The sequence below is a fragment of the Geotrypetes seraphini genome, chromosome 19 (genome assembly GCF_902459505.1).
Source record: "Geotrypetes seraphini chromosome 19, aGeoSer1.1, whole genome shotgun sequence".
NCBI classification, from domain to species: Eukaryota; Metazoa; Chordata; class Amphibia; order Gymnophiona; family Dermophiidae; genus Geotrypetes; species Geotrypetes seraphini.
Genome location: NC_047102.1, coordinates 23227416 through 23248246, shown reverse-complemented (window position 1 = coordinate 23248246; position 20831 = coordinate 23227416). Strand labels below are relative to the sequence as shown.

At 41.6% G+C, this 20831-nt stretch overlaps 1 protein-coding gene across 6 annotated transcripts in view; it reads right to left on the bottom strand.

Annotated features, from left to right (window-relative positions):
* Positions 1–20831, bottom strand: part of PTPN5 (protein tyrosine phosphatase non-receptor type 5) — a 268730-nt gene that overhangs the window by 58468 nt on the left and 189431 nt on the right. For all 6 annotated transcript variants that reach the window (XM_033928824.1, XM_033928825.1, XM_033928826.1 and 3 more), the window contains 2 exons: positions 18162–18257; positions 4866–5101 (listed from right to left, as the gene is read on the bottom strand). In XM_033928824.1, coding sequence (XP_033784715.1) covers positions 4866–5101; positions 18162–18257 — 332 coding nt within the window. The remainder of the gene's footprint in view (positions 1–4865; positions 5102–18161; positions 18258–20831) is intronic.

Sequence of the window (20831 nt, the reverse complement as noted above, 5' to 3'; positions counted from 1 at the left end):
TCCTGAAGGAAAAGGGGATAGAAGGGTATAGATAGAGGATTACTATACAGGTCCTGGACCTAATGGGCCGCCGCGTGAGCGGACTGATGGGCACAATGGACCTCTGGTCTGACCCACCGGAGACACTGCTTATGTTCTTATGTTTAGTTCAGTTGCTCTTGTGCTGTGGAATTCTCTCTCCTGAGAACTTAGATTTGAGGTTTCAAAAATAGATTTTAAGTTAGGCCTTATGACGGTTATTTAAATAATGTTTCAATGCTGTGGGTTAGAACAGAGGATAGATGTCCAGGATAAAAGCACACTTTTTCGAGGTTGCTCTTAACTCCTAACTCCCAATCGCTTGTAAAGCACCCATGCCTGAGAAACTCCCTAATCTTTTACTTGTCCTGTTTGTCTGATTGATTAGATTATAAGCTCTACTGAGCAGGGACTGTCTCTTGAATATTTTAATGTACAGCGCTGCGTATGTCTTGTAGCGCAATAGAAATGAAAAGTAGTAGTAGATAATGAACCTAATCACGGTTCCAAACTTAGTGTGAGTCCTCCACCAGTGAGGAGGCTATGTTCACTCTTTCATTTCCAATAGTGAGGAATAGGCAAGCTCTGCAGGACTTCAGGGAAATCCCTAGTGACTGAAAACAATATTGAAGCAGCATCCCCCACTGACTGCAATGCACTTAGATGGATCAGTGGATCTAGTATTTGGTTTTGGCTCCTAATTTAATTTATTTGATTGCTTAAGCTGTCTTTTACTAAGTCACGGTAGAAGTTTCTACCGCAGCCCAGGGTGGTAAATGCTCCAATGCTCATAGGAATTCTATGAGCATTGGAGCATTTAGCGCTCCTGGCTGTGGTAGAAACCTCTACCATGGCTTAGTAAGAGGGAGGGAGGGCTAATTTTTGGAAGATTTATTTTGATTTTAATCATCCTTATGTAAGAACATAAGAAGTTGCCCCCGCTGAGTCAGACCAGAGGTCCATCCTGCTCAGCGGTCTGCTCCCGCGGCGGCCCATCAGGCCTAGTGCCTGAACAGTGGTCCCTGATTAATTTTGTAACTTACCTCTAATCCCATCCCTATAATCTACCTCTACTCTTATCTGTACCCCTCAATCCCTTTGTCTTCGAAGTACCTATCCAAAGCTTCTTTGAACCCCTGTAGCGTGCTCCTGTTTATCACATCCTCTGGTAGCGCGTTCCATGTATCTACCACCCTCTGTGTGAAAAAGAACTTCCTGGCGTTCGTTCTAAACCTCTCCCCTTTCAATTTCTCTGAGTGCCCCCTTGTACTTGTTGATCCCCTTAATTTGAAAAATCTGTCCCTATCTATTTTTTCTATGCCCTTCATGATCTTGAAGGTTTCTATCATGTCTCCTCTAAGTCTCCGCTTTTCCAGGGAAAAAAGCCCTAGCTTTTTCAGTCTGTCAGTATATGAGAGGTCCTCCATGCCCTTTATTAGCTTAGTTGCTCTTCTCTGGACCCTCTCAAGTACCTCCATGTCCTTCTTGAGGTACGGCGACCAGAACTGAACACAGTACTCCAGGTGTGTTCTGGGTATGTTTAATCCCTTTGTTTTTTTCTGATCTGAAGAAGGGCTGCCTTCAAAAGTTATTCAGAAAATACATTGTTAGTCCAATAACTGTATTTCTTATAAATCTCATAGTCAGAGCAGTTCATCCTTGGCATCTTTGTTTTCTACCAGAGGCAGTGAATGGTGAAAATAACTTCCTTAATTATCAGCAAACTACTCTGGTGTTGCCAAGGGATCCAGCTTCAGGAGGGAGACATTTGGCCAGTCCCCGTGCTCTGGAATTTTCTCCCAGAGGGGCTATGTCTAATTCTAGACTTTCTCTACTTCAGGAAGCAGGTGAAAGCCTGGCTCTTCTCCCAAGCCTTCAATATATAGGGTGACTGACTACATACTCATTCTGCACCTGGACTAGCTTGCTGCACACACTGTAATCAAGTCAGTTCCTTATCTCTTATTTAACTGTATAAACAACTTGCTTTGAGTTTAGCCTTCCATTTGTTTATCCCAACAGAGTCTGTACCAGTGGCATAGCGAGGACAGGAGGCACCTGGCACACACACAGCCTCCTCTCCAGCTCCTCTCGCTCTTTCCGCACCAATCCTCTCCCCTCCTTTCACGTCACACTCATGCCCTCCTTTCTCACCCCCGTACCTCTTAAAATCTTCACAAGCACGAACAGCTTCTCCAGCCTGCTGCTTGTGCTGGCTTTCCCTCTGACCTCATTTCCTGTCCCTGTGATCCGGAAGTGATTTCAGAGGGAGCCAGGCCTGCGAAGATTTTAAAGAGGTATGGGGGAGGCGGGAAAGGGAGGGCACAAGCGTGATGTGGGGGGCAAAGAGGTACTGGTGCCCCCCCCACCAAGACGGTGCCCGGGGCGGTCCCCCCCACCACCCCCTTACTACACCACTGGTCTATATCACCCATCTTGTCCTCATCTAATAACTACACTTGGCCCCTTGTATTGTAGCAAAAGCATTAGTGTTATATCTATGATATTTGAATGTTCTGATGTATGCTTATTAGATGTTCCATAAGTATTATGCTGACAATATTATATCTCTGCTATTTGAATTTCATAATAAGTATAATAATAAATATATTTTTGAAACTGTTTCATGGTAGTCCTATTCTTAAGTTTCAATTTACTGATTTTAACTCTACCTCATTCATTGTATTTATGTTTATCCCCCCCTTTTATGAAGCCACATTAGGCTTTTTTATCGCTGGCCATGGCAGGAAAAGCTCCGACGCTCATAGAATTCCTGTGAGTGTTGGAGCTAATACTTCCGTGGCTGGCGATAAAAAAAGCCTAACGCGGCTTCATAAAAGGGGGCCTATATTGGGTCTTTTTTTACTACAGTTATGCTGTTAACAAAATTGTAAGTTTCATGTTGAACTATACTTAATAAATCAATCAATTAAAAAAAATCAGTTTGCTTGTCTTCTTGCAGACTGGAGGAGTAGCCTAGCAGTCAGAGTACTAGCCCGACAGCCAGGGAAGCCTGGTTCAAATTCCACTTGAGCAAGCCACTTAGACTTCCATTGCCTAAGGTACAAAATTAGATTATAAATCCTCAGGGGACAGGAAAATACCTACAAGGGGCCACTGAAAAGTTCTCAGCCCAACCAGCAATGTTTGGGCCAGTGGCCTGGGGTGCCTGGGGTGGTGGCGCCCCCACACCCCATCCCCCCATGCCCTTCTCTCCGGGTCAGGCTAGTGCTCTAACTACTAGGCTACTCCTTCAGTCTGCAAGAACATTGGCTTCCAGTAAATTATAGAATCACTTATAAAATAGCTCTACTCACACATAAAACACTTATAAATAAAGCTCCCATATTTTTAGAAAGATATCTAATTCCATACTCCTCCATAAAATCCTTAAGATCTGTAGATAAAGCCCTGTTAGTAGTACCTTCCTTAAAAGTTTTATACTCTAAAAGAGATATGATTTTTTCTGTCACAGCTCCACAAATTTGGAATTCACTTCCACTTAATATAAGAGAAGAAAAATCTCTTAGTAAGTTCAAAAGTCTTCTAAAGAGCTGGCTATTCAAAGACGCTTTCCAATAGATTGGTCATACTCTACAATTGATTCAGGTAGATGATTTAATAGAATAAAGCCAGTATTTGTGTCTTAACCCTTCCCAGGTTTTATCTTTACTCTTAATTTTTTTTAAAAATTGTATTTATGTTTATTGTTTTTACCCCTTCCCCCCTTTACATATAATATTGTATTGGTAATGAATATTATGTCTGTTAGTTTTATAATGTTTTTTTAAAAAATAATTTTGGAACTTGTGTAATTCGCATTGGATTTGGACTATGCGAGGTAATCAAAATACTAAATAAACTTGAAACTTGCAAGAAGACAAGAAAATTGAAAATAATAATAATAATTTCTATATCGCAAGGCCGTAAAGTTCTAGAAATTACAAAAATGTCTTAAATAAGTAGGTTTTCAATAATTTCCTGGACTGCTGGAAGCAGCCTGAAAAGATAGGAGCTGTTGAAAATATAAACCCTTTATCGATGGAAGAGCAAACAAATTACAGTTATGGCCTGGGCGTTATGAATTAATGAATAAAAGATGGTCTACAAGATAATCAGGTGCTAAACCATGCAAGATTTTATAGCATATACAACCAAACTTAAATCTGACTCTGGCCTCAACTGGTAACCAATGTAATTTTGGTAATAAGGTGCTGCATGATCTGATATTTTTCAGATTGAAAATTAATCGGACTGCTGTGTTTTGTATGATGCAGAGTCTATGAAGATTTTTCTGATAACCCGCTAAGTAAACTATATTACAGTAATCCAAAATACTTAAAATTAATGACTGTACCAACAGTCTAAAAGAAGAAACATCAAAATATGGTCTAACAGTCCATAATTTCCACAACATATAGAAACCTTTCCTTACTAAAGCATTTGTATTTGATTCATTGTGAGATTTTGATCTAAAATAACCCCTAAAATTCTTATAGTAGGATTAATTGAGTACAAAATTCCATTCAAATTTATACTCGTCTCTATTCTTTCTTATTGCAAGGAATAGCATAGAAGAATTTTGGGGTTTTTTTTTCTGTATTGAGTTTGCCTAAGTGTTAATCCTGCCCTGCTAATGGATCATACTATAAATGGTAATTAAAGGACTCTAAACCTTCTACACCTCCAACAAAACTTACTTGTGGGAGATTTTAAAACAGAAAGATCTATGTGGTGAAAAGCCATTTTTAACTGCAAAAATGTTGTGAATATCAACCCCTTCAGGTATCTGGCCCAGGCGTCAGTTTCTTGGCCTTTAAAACATGACTGCACATGAACACTCCTACCTTTCCTGCAGTCCTACCGATTTCACCGACAAACTTGCTGGCTCTGTGTCTCCTTTGATATCCATCAGGCAGTCAAAGACCGGTGTGTCTGGCACAGGTTCAAAATCTAGAAATTCTTCCATCTTGTCATCAGTCCATTGGGAATATGTGAATGATGGCTGGCGGCTCACAGATTGACGTCGATCTTCATGTAAGGACAAATCTGGCTCTGAGCTGGATCTTAGGTGAAACCAAATCTGAAATAAATAAATTTTTTTTTTTTGTAATTGTTTTCCATGCTGTAGAACAAGGGCAGGATTAATTCGTCGAGGGCCCCTAGGCATACAAGTACACTGGGCCCCCTGCCCTGCCCCACCCCACCATGCGCCCAGGCGGAAACAGGAAGCTGCATCAGAGGGAAGCTTTGGGCAAGCAGCACCGCTTGCACAATTACAGTTCCCGTTGCCTTTCTTACCCGCGTTGCTTGCTTGTCTGACTTTCCATCGATTGGGGGGGGGGCTGTGTTGCCGATCGGGGTGGGACCCGCATTGCTGATTCGGGGGGGAGGGGGGGCCCGTTCCCAATCAATGCTGGAGGGGCCCATCGCTGTTTGGAAAAAACAATGTTGATGCCCTCCTTCACCGGGCCAACCTGACCATTTCAGGCCCTAGGCACGTGCCTACTTGGCCTATTGGTTAATCCTGCCCAGTCTTCTCAACCCAGTCATCAGGACACACCTAGCCACTCAGGCTTTCAGGATATCCACAATGAATATGCATGAGATAAATTTGAATGCACTACCTCCACTGTATACAAATCTATCTCATGCATATTCATTGTGGGGGTTCCTGAAAACCAGACTGGCTAGGTGTGTCTTCTGAAGTAGAAGAAACCGGATGTGAAAGGCTCAACGTTTGGCAACAGAGAGCAATTAATTAATTACATGGTGAGAGTGCCTGGCAGAGGTTCATGAAAATGTCAACAGTATATATAGTACAGGGCCCCAAGAACATATTTACAACCAAAAAAAGTCTTTATTAAAACTATTACTGCATTTCCCTGAAAATAAGACAGTGTCTTATATTAATTTTAGGCCCCAAAAATGCACTAGATCTTATTCAAAGCAGCTCCTGATTGGATAAGGCCCGACTTAGTGCAGGAAGAGGCAATCGGAGCTTACCACGAGTGATTTCCTGCACTCGCGGTGCTCCGGCTGCTCTCTCCTGCCTCTCCCGCTGCCCTCTCTTTGTTGGCGGTTTGCGGTAGGAAAATACCGCGATGACCGGGACTGCGAACCGCGAAGGACCGGGGGAACACTGTATTGCTTTAAGTTAAGCTCCCAGAGTGCACTAGGCTGAACCCCCTTTCTCCTGGCTGCTTCTCTTGCATTTGAGGAAATAGCTGACTCTATTTTTAGAGCTGCAAATGGCCATAGTGAAAGTACTGTTCCCCTTCTGATTTTTACCTTTGACCTTTGTATCCGTTTGCCTCCAAGTAACTCGGCATTGTTAAGCTTAAAAGTAAAGGATTACCACTTCACTAAGAGTATGTGAAAATAGATGCTGGTTGAGTGTGAATTCTGTGAGAGAAGAAGTTTCTTAAGATCTACTGAACTGTAAGTTTATTTCTTTGTTTTAAGTTTTGTATTAAAGAATGTTTAAGGAATCACAGAGTCCAGCCAGGTAATATTATTAACTGCAGATCCAATGAGTTTATGCTGTCTGGGATCCTCCAGGATAAGTCGCAGAATAGTTCTATTTTCATAAAAATGTGAAACAGGCTCTGATCTGATCCTTAATGCTGAGAGATCATTGTTGTGCACCGGAGGAGACTCTTAAAGTGTATTCTGGAGAGGAAAGGTGTGGGATGTTCTGGGGATCAACAAAGGACAAAACAATTGCATCAACCCAATACATCATTAGGAGATTACTAGACGTCCGGGAAAACCCGGACATGTCCTATTTTTAGAGGACTGTCTGGGTGCTTGGACAGACTTTCCAAAAAACCCAGTATCTTGCCTGGGTTTTGGAAAGCCCTGACTTCCGGCCATATCTGGAGGGCCTCTGAGCATGCACAGATGACATCACACTCATGCTCGGAGGCCCTCCAGACATGGTCCGGAGATCAGATAAGACGAGGCTTTGTGGAGGCAAGGTTGGGGGCGTAACAGGGCGGGGCTGGAGGTGGAACAAGGCAGGATTAGGGATGGAACAGGGTGCGGCCATGAGTCCGGGTTTCTACATCAGAAAATCACATTAGATGACACTGTGAAAGAGAATGAAAAACTTTTATTAAAAAAGGTAGTAGAAATGTGTGAACATTGGAATCCTTTACATTTGCTTGGTGGGGGAGAGTTCAAACTGTTAAAATGATGATATTGCCTGTGGTTTGTTATCAAATGGGTATGATACCAGTGTTTTTTCAGGAGTTTTTTTTATAAAAAATTAAATTCTATTCTTACCAAATTTATTTGGCAGGGTAAAACTCCCAGAATTGCTCTAGTATCTTTACAAAACCCAATTAAGGAGGGTGGGGTAAATTTTCCAAACTTTTATAGGTACCATCGACGACGACGATTAAAACGGCAGATATATCGGACTGTGATAAGATGCAGTCTCCCTATGGTTAAAATTTACAATTTGCTGGTATAAACAGTTTGAACACTGGTGCCTTTCCTGACGAAGCTCTTTTACTACTAGCGAAACAGAGATCTCCCGTCGTCATGCCATGAAGCTAAGTACTTCATAATTCACATATTTTTGAATGAGAAAGTACCATGTGATAGATGAAAAATCAGCACATCAACAACATTCAGGAATGATTTGTAAAATGTTGGCTGAAGTAAATATGCAAATAAGCAAATAAGATGGGCACAATATTGAATTAGGTTTTAAAATTAAAACAAAATAAAGAAAAGAAAAAAATAATAATTATAGAAAAAAATAAATAAAGCAGTTTTGATAAAATTGAGAAAATAGGAGAATATACAGGACCAATGATAGCTCACTTTTTGGTTACTGGCTTGTAACATACATCGGGCCTTTAGCTGTGAGCGCTTGAGATCCTTAAGTATTTCTCCTTTACATCCAGTTGGATATCTTCTCTTGTGTTTTAGCCAATTTGATGATAATTTAGTGGAATTCATTATGTCACATATATAAAATGGAAAGATCATTAGCTATACAACATGGTAATTATAAGAATTTTATTAAAATATGGGAGCCATTAACTGCTTATTGTAATGATTAAATGCCATTTTTCTATTGAAATATATACCATCTAATGTGGGGAGGGGGGTGGGTTTACATTTTATTGTTCATTTTAGAAAAGAATAATGGGAAGGGTGGGAGGGAAGAGGGATAATTATAATTATACATATTATAAGATACATTAGAAAGAATCGCAAGTGTTGTATTTTAATATTGTTTTTGATGTTTGTACACTTGATGAAAGTTTGAAAATGAATAAAGATATTAAAAAAAAGAAAATCTGGAACCCTAGGACCATTTCATTAGCAGGACCTCAGCCAACTTTACTCTTTTTAATGTGATAAAAACATGTAGCAGTTCAAACATTTGCCATAGGTGCACTCACAGAGGCTATCTGGGATGATTATACCCCTGTAGCATACATCACTAGGCTCTCACACAATTAATTGACTTTTGAGGCTATTATACAATAATCTGTAGGATTTTTAGTGATCTGAGTCCCTCTACAAAGTACACAAATTCATCCAAATATGAAAACAAGGAATACCTTGATTATGAAATGCTACTATTTTAACTAGGCCCCTCTGTGAAAGTATAGAATTCCTGCTCATGTTTGGTGCATATGAAGCCTGAAAAATATATTTATTGCACCAAGGATGTTTTTGTATACTGATAAGACTATTTGACGCCCAATGGTTCATGACCTCTGGCTGACTGACAATTAATTTAGAAAATCAAGTTTTAGCAAATTCAGCAGTCTGACTACAAACCAGATTAGCAGCAGTTTATGGATAACAAGATAGCCCTTCAGGATCCTGAAAGAAAATATAAAGCCAGGGATCCAACAAGAAAATGCAAGAACACAGATATGTTATAAACTCAGGGCTTTTTTTCAGGTTGTATGTACCTATACATATTACTGGTACTTTTTTTACTGCCAGCCAAAAATGCTTCATGGTCATTTACACATACTGTAGTACAAACAAATTTTCTGATTACCCCAACCAGCCCACAGCATGGGAGAAGGCAAGATTTAAAAAAAAAAAAAAAATTTATTCAATTTCTCCCAGGAGAGCTCAGAACGGTTTACATGAGTTTATTCAGGTACTCAAGCATTCAGGTACTCAAAGTGATACAAAAGCCTAAAACAAACTTTAAAAAAAAAAAAGGGCACATGAGATGTCCAATCAGTGCATAGGACCAATCTTTCGGCAATAAACAGTTGCTTTCCTCAGGAGACAACAAATACTATATACAAATAAAAATAAAACAATATAAATACCAAACCATATTAAATCATGTAAATAAACATGTACATAAAACAGTTAATAAAATTATATAATAACTAATGAGTCAGCTTAGTTAACGCAGTTAAAACCAAAGGAAACATGTATCATTAAAAGAAAAGTTGTGAAAAAAAAACATCTTTGAGTTTGTTTCTACTTTGACGGGCAATTCCTCCTTTCTTTGGTGATTTTGTTTAATACAAAGCCTAGAACATACTCACTGCACCTCCTGTTCCAGACAGAGCACTAGTGTCCTGTTACACACGTAACATTTATTTCTTTATTTTAAAAGATTTATAAACCGCTTTAAATCAAAGCGTTGCACAAATAAGCATAAATAATAGCATCCAATACACACAGCATAAAAATGATATGAACATGGCAGAATCATCTAGATGCCATTCCTACTAATTCTTACACAGTTCATACATTGACATAAAGGGCTCATATGATGTCAAATTATAATTGCTTAAAGCCACACTACATCGGGGGTGCCCACATTTTTTTGGGCTTGCGAGCTACTTTTAAAATAACCAAGTCAAAATGATCTACCAACAATAAAATTAAAAATAAAACTCACAAAGCACACTGAAAGGCAGAGAAAATGTTAATTATCATTCATATTCCAGGTTTTTTTTCAAAGAGGTCAAGGCAGATGACTCTATGCAATGTCACCTCAGTAACAACCATACAAAAATAGACAACCGCGATACTAAACCGCGATAGCAATTTTTAGCGCAGGGAGCTGCGCTGAATGCCCCACGCTGCTCTCAACGCTCATAGGCTCCCTGCGCTAAAAACTGCTATTGCAATTTAGTAAAAGGGAGCCATAGTGCAAAATATAGATAGCAGATATAAATTCTCAAAACTAAATTGAAAATAAAATCATTTTTCTTACCTTTGCTGTCTGGTGATTTCATGAGTCTCTGGTTGCACTTTCTTCTTCTGACTGTGCATCCAATATTTCTCCCTTCTTTCAGCCTCCTGTATGCTTCCTCTCCTCCAGACCTCATTCTCTCACCCAACTTTTTCTTTCTTCCTCCCTGCCCCCTTCTTTCTTTCTCTCTCTCCATGCCCCTTTCTCCCTGTTCCCTTTCTTTCTGTTTCCCTTCTTTCTTTGTCCATAAAGAAGAATTTCCTAACATTACTCTTAAGTCTACTACCCCTGAACCTCAAATTATGCCTTCTGGTTTTACCATGAAGAAAAACTAAAGAGGCTGGGGCTCTTCAGCTTGGAAAACAGATGGCTGAGGGGGGATATGATTGAAGTCTACAAAATCCTGAATGGGTAAAAGTAAATCGATTTTTCACCATTTCAAAAAGTACAAAAATCAGGCGACACTCAATGGAATTACATAGTAACATAGTAAATGACAGCAGATACAGACCCGAATGGTCCATTCAGTCTGCCCAATATTTCCATTGCTGGAGTTGCCATTGAAGCCCATTCCAGCCTATCCAAACATTATGTCACTGGAGCTTCTATCAAAGCCCTCTCCAGCTCATCCTAAACCAGATCACCATATGGGACACAGACTATGCAGGATTGCTCAGTACCAGCCTTAGTTTGTTTTATACCATTCATTTTATAATTAGAGATCCTCTGTGTTCATCCCAAGCTTTTTTGAATTCTGTCACCACTTTCATCTCTACCACCTCCCTCAGGAGGGCATTCCAGATATCTGCCACCCTTTCCTTGAAAAAGAATTCTTAACATTACTCCTAAGTCTACCAACCTGCAACTTCAATTCATGCCCTCTAGGAATACTTTTAAAAAAAAAAAAAAATAGGAGGAAATATTTTTTTTTTACTCAAAGAACAGTTAAGCTCTGGAACTCGTTGTCAGAGGATGCGGTTACAGTGGTTAGGGTAGCTGGGTTTACGAAAGGTTTGAACAAGTTCCTGGAGGAAAATTTCATAATGTGCTATTGAGACAGATGTATGGGAAGCTTGGATCAATAGCATGGTATCTTGCTACTATTTGGGATTCCAGAATCTTGCTACTCTTTGAGATTCTGCATGGAATCTTGATACTCGGAGTTCCAGAATGTTGCTACTATTTGGGCTTCTGCCAAGTACTTGTGCTCTTGATTGGCCACTGTTGGTAGTTAAATATGATGCAGTCTTAGGACAATATTTTATAACCAGTATTTAACTTACTAATCTCAACATTGTTTTCCCCTCCTTCTTTGAGGTGCTCAGCTCCCTCACTCACTGTAGACAGACAGAGGGAGGAAGCAAGATAGAGGAAAATAGCAGGCTCCCCACCCCCACTAGGAACACGATAGGAGGACAGGACATGAGTACATATATAATAGTGTAATAATGTAAGTGCAAACATGATACCCTAGCCAAGCAACTAGGGGGCTGAGAACAGTCACAGTAGAATCCATCTGAATTTGTATTTAAAATCCATTACAGATGTCTTTGAAATCCCCTCTAAATCGACTCCCCAGTCATTAGCAGCGGTATAGACACTTCCAATAAATATAAAGAATATGCACACTTGACCTCATCTGTCTTTTGCCATTTATAGGCCGTTGCCATAGAAGTCTGTTCAGCACTGGCCTTAGTGCATGTACCGTAAATATTCTGTAAGTTAGGCATGCAGGTGGGAGACTTGTCTATGTTGGTCTTACTAACGCTCTGCCCACATCTATGCCTCTATGCAGTTATGCACTAATACACTCGTTCGTATAATTGCCATTTTCCTGTACACAGTTGCCCTTCACTTGTGCATATTGGAAGAGTACAAACTGTGAGCCGTGACTCGGCTTGTATTGGCTAGTTTTCATTTATGAAAGTTCTTTACAAGGCTCCTTTTGGCAGATGTTGTGTTTGTTGGACAGTCATGCAATATTTCATATGTGAGATCTGTGCAGTTGGGATTGACAGTGTCTGGAGTGAAAGGCTTGTGTCATCATGTGCTCCAATTAAATCTCTCAGCATGTATGATGTCATGAATGGCTCTCTAAGATGCAGGTACTATCGAGAGGTTAGAGGAATGTAGATAAACAGTTTAAATCATTTCCATATACTAAATTCAGAGTAAAAATGAAAGTAATGGACATAAAAGTATGAGTCACCACTAGGCATGTGATTTTGTTCTGGGTCTCTGGTCAAGGTTTTGATAACAATATCATTTTACTGCTTAGAAATGCACTTATATGTGGATTTGTTATGTTATGTTAAATTAATCAGGTTTTCTATTCCGCCTTTACCTATTCAGTCCAAGGTCAGATTATATTACAAGAGGTTGGGTCAGTTACCCAGGAAATTACAGTTCAATAGAGTTGCTGTTACAGGTAGATCAGTACAGTTGTTAATACAGTTAGGTCATAGTTACAAATACATAGTTACAAGTTAAAGTAGGTCATCGTTGGCTCATTGTTATTTCCCAGGAGTTGCATTAGATAGTTCAGAAATGGGCTTCTACAATTCCGCTTTGAAGGAAAACCTACTTCAGTGAAATCAGCCTGTTTTTTTCGGTGTGTGACTTTTAGAAATTATTTCAAAACGTGCATTATTCTTTGTACACCTCTTTGGAATTTATAATACACTAGGGCAGCGATGGCGAACCTATGGCACGCGTGCCAGCTATGACACGCGAAGGCCTTGCAGCTGGCACGCGGGAAGGTCCGCAATAGAGAGCTGCACGGGAACGGGGCTGGATGTACTAAGTCGCGCGGCTTTTCTCCCTACCTGCTCTGCTTGCAGCACAGAGCCGAACGGAAGTCTTCACGACGTCAGCGCTGACGTCGGAGGGAGGGAGGGCTGACGTCGGGAAGACTTCCGTTCGGCTCTGTACTGTAGGCAGGGTAGGTAAGGAGGAGTAGCCTCGCGACTACCAAGGGAGGGGGGCGGTCTGCCCCGCCCCACCCCGTGTGCAGCACAGCCGTCCAGGTCCCCTTACTTTTGTGGTGCTAACCCGACCGACAGGGCCGCCATCAGGGCAGGCGGGTGCAACGCCCAGCAAATTTAGATGCCCGCCCGACTGTCATCTGCCGAATCCTGCTGCCGCCACTGCTTAATGCGCAGCCTGAAGAGCCGCCGAAAAACCCGCCGGACTTTAAACAAAAAACCCCCCCAGCAAGCGACTCGAACCCGGCTTCCCTCCGAAACCGGAAGTTACGTCGGGGGGGGGGGGGGTAGAGAAGAGAAGCCGGCACAGACCATTAGAGCCCCAGAGCATGCGGGAGATAGGCCAGCCACGGAGGGAAGCTTACTTGCTCTTGCTTACTTCGGGCCTTTCTCGCTGCCGGGTCCTGCCTACTTTCTGTTTCCGTGAAGGCAGGACCCGGCAACGAGAAAGGCCCGAAGTAAGCAAGAGCAGCAAGTTGTAAACTTCCCTCTGTCGCTGCCCTTTGGGAGATAGGTCAGCGAGCAAGGGAAACTTGCAACTTGCCTTTGTCTGTAGCGAATCTGCCGGGTGTGTGAGACGGGGGAGGGGGGGAGAATGGGAGGAGTAATGCTGCTGCACCCAATTAGGGGGGAGGGGGAAGATAAATGCTGCTTCTGCTGTGCCCAATTGAGGGGGGGAGAGAAATGCTGATGATACTGCTGTACTCAGTGGGGGGAGGGGGAAGAGAAATACTGCTGTACCCAATTGGGGAGAGAGAGGGAAGGAGGGAGAAGGAAGATCAGGAAAAGGAGGAAAGAGATGCAAAGACCATGGGACGGAGGGAAAGGAGATACCATACCATGGAGTGGAAGAGAGAGATGTCAGGGCATATGGGGGGGGGGGAAGCAGGGCCAGATTAAAGGATAGGCCCTGTAGGCACAGGCCTAGGGCCCGAAATAGTCAGGGGGGCCTGCCAGTGCTGTGCATTGGGGCCTCACCCTTGCTGGATTCGCTGGCAGCAGCAGCAGCCTCATCATCATCCCGGGCGAATCCCAACCCGATCCGACCCTCCTATCTCTCCCTCCTTCCCTCATCAGTGACGTGCCAGAGGGAATCACGGCAGGAGAAAGTCCTGAAGCAGCCTGTTTAGAGTCTCGTGATGGGAGGGAGGGAGAGTTAGGAGGGTCGTGGGGGGGAGAGTAGCAGTCTGCCCCGGGTGTTCGACCTGGCGTCATGAACTTCTTCGGCTAGCATCAGCATTTACAATTCACTGCTGTTGCCAGCTTCAGGCCTTCCTCTTCTTCTTCTTTGTCGGGTCCTGCCTACTTCTGTTTCCATGAAGGCAGGACCCGACAAAGAAGAAGGCCCAAAGCTGGCAACAGCAGCAAATTGTGAATGCTGCTGCCTGAAGAAGTTCATGACGCCAGGTCATGGGTGACAGAAGGAGGAAAGGGAGCAGAGGGGGATAGACTTTCTGCACCCAACTGGAGGGAGAAAGAAGATGAGGGAGGGAATGGAATGAGATGCCAGGGATTGGAGGGAAGGGAGGGAGGAAGAGATGCCAGGGCATGGAGGGAAGGAGGAAAGTATGCCAGACCAAGGGAAAAGGAAGGAGGAGAAGACAAAGCATGGAGGGGGAGGGAGAGATGGAAGAAAAGGAAAGGAGTGAGATGCTAGAGAATCAGGGAAGGGAAGATACCAGACTATGGGGTGCGAAGGAAAGAAAGGAGAAGAGAGAGATGCCAGAGCATAGGGGACGGGATGGTGACAGAGAGAGAAAAATGGAGAGGTGGCAGAGCTGAAATCAATCATGTACAAAGGAGAAGAGAAGGGGCACAGGATAGACAGTTTATTGAAGGAGCATAAAAAGAGGGAAGATGCCATATGGAACGGGGAGAGGGCAGACAGTGGATGGAAGGGGCTGATGCTGTATGGAAGACAGAGCGGACAGAAGCTGGCTAGAAAGAAAAGTGAAGACAAGATGATTAAAGCAAAAACGACAAAAGGTAGAAAAAATTGTTTTGTTGCTTTACGTAGAATCAAGTAGTATTGTATCTATTGATTAAAGTTTATAAATAGGAAATAGAAATAAGGAAGTTTTTTGGGGACTAAACCCCTTTCCTCAGGTCAGGACAGGATACCATAACAGTAGGGGTGCCCAAATGTGATCGACCAGTAGATCGCAAAGGCAATGTGAGTCGATCGCGTTGCCTTGGCAATCTTTTTCTTCCTGCCTCCCTGAGCCAGGCCAGGCGCGTAGAAGCGCCGGACTCACAAGACTTCACTTCCGACGTCAATTCTGACGTCAGAGAGGAAGTTCTGGGCCAGCCAATCGCTGCCTGGCTGGCTTGGAACTTCCTCTCCGTCGTTAGAATTGACATCAGAGGTGAAGTCTTGTGAGTCCGGCGCTTGTACATTCCTGGCCTGGCTCATGGAAGCAGGGAGAAATCGGCATGGGGATAGGGAAAGAATCGGGGAAGTGGAGAAATTGGCGCGATGGCTTGGGGGGGGGCGGGGGGAGAGAGAAAGAAAGAGACAGAAAGAAAAGGGGAGGGGCAGAAAGAAAAAATATTGGATTTATAGTCAGAAGAAGGAAGTGCAAACAGAGACTCATGAAATCACCAGACAAAAAGATAGGAAAAATGATTTTATTTTCAGTTTAGTGATCAAAATGTGTCTATTTAGAGAATTTATATCTGCAATAGCGGTTTTTAGCGCAGGGAGCCTATGAGCATCGAGAGCAGCACAGGGCATTCAGTGCATCTCCCTGCTCTAAAAACTGCTATTGCGATTTAGTAAAAAGGGAGGGGGTATATTTGTCTATTTTTGTATAATTGTTCCTGAAGTGACATTGCATAGAATCGTCTGACTTGACCTCTTTGAAAACCCACGGAATATAAATGATAATTAACATTTTCTCTGCATACAGTGTGCTTTGTGGTTGTTTTTTTTAATTTTATTGTTGGTAGATCATTTTGACTTGGTCATTTTAAAAGTAGCTCGCAAGCCCAAAAAGTGTGGGCACCCCTGCTGTAGAAGCAAGGGCAAAGTGGAAATGTCCAATCAAGATGGTGCACAAAAACAGTGTCTTTCAACTCATCTGATAAATCCAATGGGCTTTATTAATCCAAAACAAAATCGTACATCCAAAGCAACTCAATGACTCGACATGATCACGTTTCGGCCATCCAGCCTGCATCAGGAGTCTTAGAAGTCTTTGGGTAGCAAGTAGTCTTTAAATGGCAAATGGTCAAAAGTGAAACAATCATACCATTGCTCCAAGTCTGTAAATGCTGCAAAACCACACAACCTCATGTTCTTTACAGATTTTACTAACCACTTTAATGTACTAAACAAAAAATTACAAGGCATGGGAAAAACAGCAGAAAGCATGTTTAGTGACATCAAAGCTTTTGAGAGAAAATTGCATGTTTTTGAAAAAGACCTTGAGAGTGGACAGCTAAAATATTTTCCCAACCTAAAAATACATTTGGATAATTCTACAACATTTGTGGACAGTCATAAAAAACACCAGGAAATCCACAAAGCATATTCCATTATAGCCGAAGCAAAGGAGAATTTTAGTAAAAGATTTTCTCAGTTCCGTAAGATGGAGACAACCCTTTCATTTATAACTTCCCCAGAAAAGTCCACATTTGAAGATCTTGATCTTTCCTGCTTACAGTGGTTGGATATTCAAAATTTGGAAATGGAGCTACTGGAATTTCAAGAAAGCTCTATCTGGAAAAGTAAATTCAATGACCTGCGTGTGGCTCTTGAACGTATTGAGTGTGAAAGGGTGACAAATGAAATCACTGCTAGCAGTTCTGAAAATGAAATCCTAAAAGCGTGGAATTCTCTGCCAGACAATTTTAAGTCCATGAAAGCACTTGGGATTGCTCTTCTTACTTTGTTTGGGTCATCCTATGCTTGTGAGCAGCTGTTTTCGGCTTTGAATCATATAAAATCTGATGCTAGAAACAGATTAACGGATGACATGAGTGCTGCATGTGTTGCTCTGAAATTAACGCACTCTGAGCCAAGGATTGACAAGTTATCAGCATGCATGCAGCAACAAAAATCACATTAATTTTTTTCAGAGCATGCCCAATGCATATGAAGCAGTGCCCAATGCCCAATGCCCAGTGCCCAATGCATATGAAGCAGTGTTTTCAGTTTGCAGTTAAGACACTTTCTAAGTTATTTAAATATTATTTAAAGATGTTATTTAAAAAAGGGACTTTACATGGCCCTGTTGTATTTCAATCTGGAATTTCCAATAAAAACGGTTGGTTTAATTGAAAGCTCTTTTGTTTTCTTTATATCATATTATTAGAAATGTAATGATTTAACTATTTTCTAATTTGATTGTAAATTTTACAAAAAAACATGTATAGACTCTTTGGGAATGCACACCGAGTCTTGACACAGTTAACAGTTTTAAGAAGTTTATCTTTTTTTTTACTCAGGATACATTTGACATGTTATGTGAATAATACATTTAAAATATATTGTGTAACTGAATCAAATTCTTCCTAAATTCATTAAATTGAATGAAATCATTAAAACATTATAAATTGCCAATAAATTGAAATGAAAACCAAAGGATTGTGAATCAAATTGATTCTCTGACAATACAAAGATTCCAACCTTTAAAAATGATGTTACATAGTTCAGGCAACTTTATAAAGAGTTTTTAGATACTAAAATCTTGTTATTAAGGTTTAATTGACGTGCTGGCACTTTGAGGAAATTCTTTGGTTTTGTGCGGCAGTTTGGGCACTCGGGCTCAAAAAGGTTAGCCATCACTGCACTAGGGGATACAATTTTAGTGTTTCAATGAACAGATCTTTTCTAGTTAATGGTCTATGAATTTGTGGATCCCTACGTATAACTACTGTAGGTGACTAACTCTGCCTGCAAAGGCTCGTTGGAAGGAGTGTGCAATAAATAGCTGCGTCTGAGTCACTTAGCAACTTACCATGGTGCCAGCGAGGATCATGCCGACGACAACTAATACCAGCAGGAAACAGGGCCATTCAATGTTCCCAAACCCTTTCTGCAAGGCTGTTAGATCCTGTGAAACAAAACTCAAAATCAGCTCTTCATACTGTGACTCCCCAACTCACGTTTGAACGATTCAGTTGGTATTCAGACTAATTTACAAGCCAGAAACAGTGCTGAGCACTTAACTGGCTAAATCCAAATATTCAGTGCAATATTTTATTTATTTATTAAAAAAATCTATAACCTGCTACATCCAACAGTCCTGTGCAGTTATCTCTACTGAATATTTCTGGTTAGTGGCTAAAAGTCAACTGGCTATATTGAGCAATAACTGGCAATTTTCAGCACTGACTAGCCAAGTTTAGTGGCCAGATTGGGCCACAACAAACTTAACTGGCTATCACTAAATATTGATTTAGCCAGTTAAGTATACACTATCCATAAATAAACTGGATATTCAATGCTGGTCACTGGAAATGACTCAACATTGAATATCCGCAGTCACCGCTGACCGTGGGAGTAAGCCGGCCTGCCTCCCATGGTCTAAATATCGACTAGAATGTGACTCCAGTAGATTTCAATGCATAAGACAAACAGAAATTTGGGGTTGCACAAAATGCTTTATAGACATGTAGGACAGCATTTCTCAAAAAGGTCCTAGAGTAGCCCCCAGTCAGTCTGGTTTTCACAATGAATATGCGTGAGAAACTTACATCTGTATGCATTGCTTCCATTCCATGCAAATCTATTGCATGCATAGGTTTGTAGAGTTGCAACACCACGGACCCCTTTTACGAAGCCGATTATCACAGCAGTCTGCGGTAATCACACTGAAGTCCATTGGGAATTAATGGGCTTCAGTATCGTTGCCGTGTGGCAGCTGCTAGCGCAGCTTTGTAAAAGGGAAATCAAATTTTTGACTCTGACTCCTCTATATTTTTATTAACTCCAACTCTGGTTCCGGCTCTGGCTCCAACTCCAACTTCTGCTCCTACTAATCTTCAACTTTAAAGTTTTTGTTCTGGATCTAAAGTACTGGTAAATGTGAGTACTAACTTATATTTGCTAGCACTTTTGGTCCAGGATGAATGGACAGATGCTGAAATGTTATCAGAAATTAGTGAGGCTAACAAATTGGGTAACACAATATTAATGGGTGATTTCAACTACCTTATCCACAGAATAATCACACACAGGCAAAAGTAGGAATCAATACCAAAAATCAAAAAACACACACAACTTTTTTCGGGAGACGCGAGAATGATCCTTCCATCACAGCCTCAATAATGTGCACAGCACACCACATCTCCCAAACAGGACAAGACAATATAATCAAGAGGGAGCACACTAATCAAAGGTAAAAAAACCCAAACTCCCAGAAAGGCTATTTTTATGAAAGAGGAACCCAAACAATAGGGGGTGAAGAACTTATGTGTGATTGTATCTTAAGGTGGCCAAATGGCGAAAGCTAGAAGGATGCTAGGTTGCATAGGGAGAGGAATGGACAGTAGAAAAAAGGAGGTATTGATGCCTTTGTATAAGACTCTGGTGAGACCTCATTTAGAATATTGTGTACAATTCTGGAGGCCACACCTTCAAAAAGATATAAAAAGGATGGATTCGGTCCAGAGGAAGGCTACTAAAATGTTGTGTGGTCTTCGTCATAAGGCGTTTGGGTACTGTATACTTGGGTACTTGGGTATCTGTATACTTTGGAGGAAAGGCGGGAGAGGGGAGATATGATAGAGACGTTAAATACCTATGTACGAAATGTGCATGAGTCAAGTCTCTTTCATTTGAAAGGAAGCTCTGCAATGAGAGGTGATAGGCTCCGGAGGAATCTAAGGAAATACTTTTTTATAGAAAGGGTGGTAGATGCATGAAACAGTCTCCCAGACAGAGACTGTGTCTGAATTTAAGAGGGCCTGGGATAGGCACATGAGATCTCTGAGAGAGAAAGAGATAATGGTTACTGCAGATGGTCAGACTAGACAGGCCATTTGGCCTTTATCTGCCGTCATGTTTCTATGTTTTACTGCCCAGAAAAAGGATCTAGGACTAGGTGTCATTGTTGAGGATACTCAATGTGCAGCAGTGGCTAAGTAAGCAAATAGAATGTTAAAAATCATCACAAAATGGAAAACACAGATGAAAATGTTAGAATGCCCTTATATCGTTCTATTGTACGGCCGCACCTTGAATACTGTTTGCAATTCTGGTCGCCGTTTCTCAAAAAAGATGTAGGGAAATTAAAAACAGTACAGAGAAGGGCAACAAAAAAGATAAAAGGGATGGGACGACTTCCCTATGAGAGGCTACAGTGGCTAAGGCTCTTCAACTTAAATAAGTATCTGTTCCATAGCGCAGTCAAAATCAAACCCAGTGCCCTGGTTCTCAAGCTGCTGCAATAACCATTAGGTTGCTTCTCCAGTCTAAGGTTTTGCCTTCCATTAAAAATTTACATCATCTCAGCATGAGGAGTGGCTTGAGAACCTGGGGAACCATGTTCGATTCCCACTGCAGCTCCTTGCATAGGCGTTGGAACGGGGGAGGCCACAGGGGCCATGGTTTCCCCCCAAATTCTCGTCGCTGTGGTTTGAGACCTCCCACCCACCGTTCTTCTGATGTTTGCTTAAATCTTCAG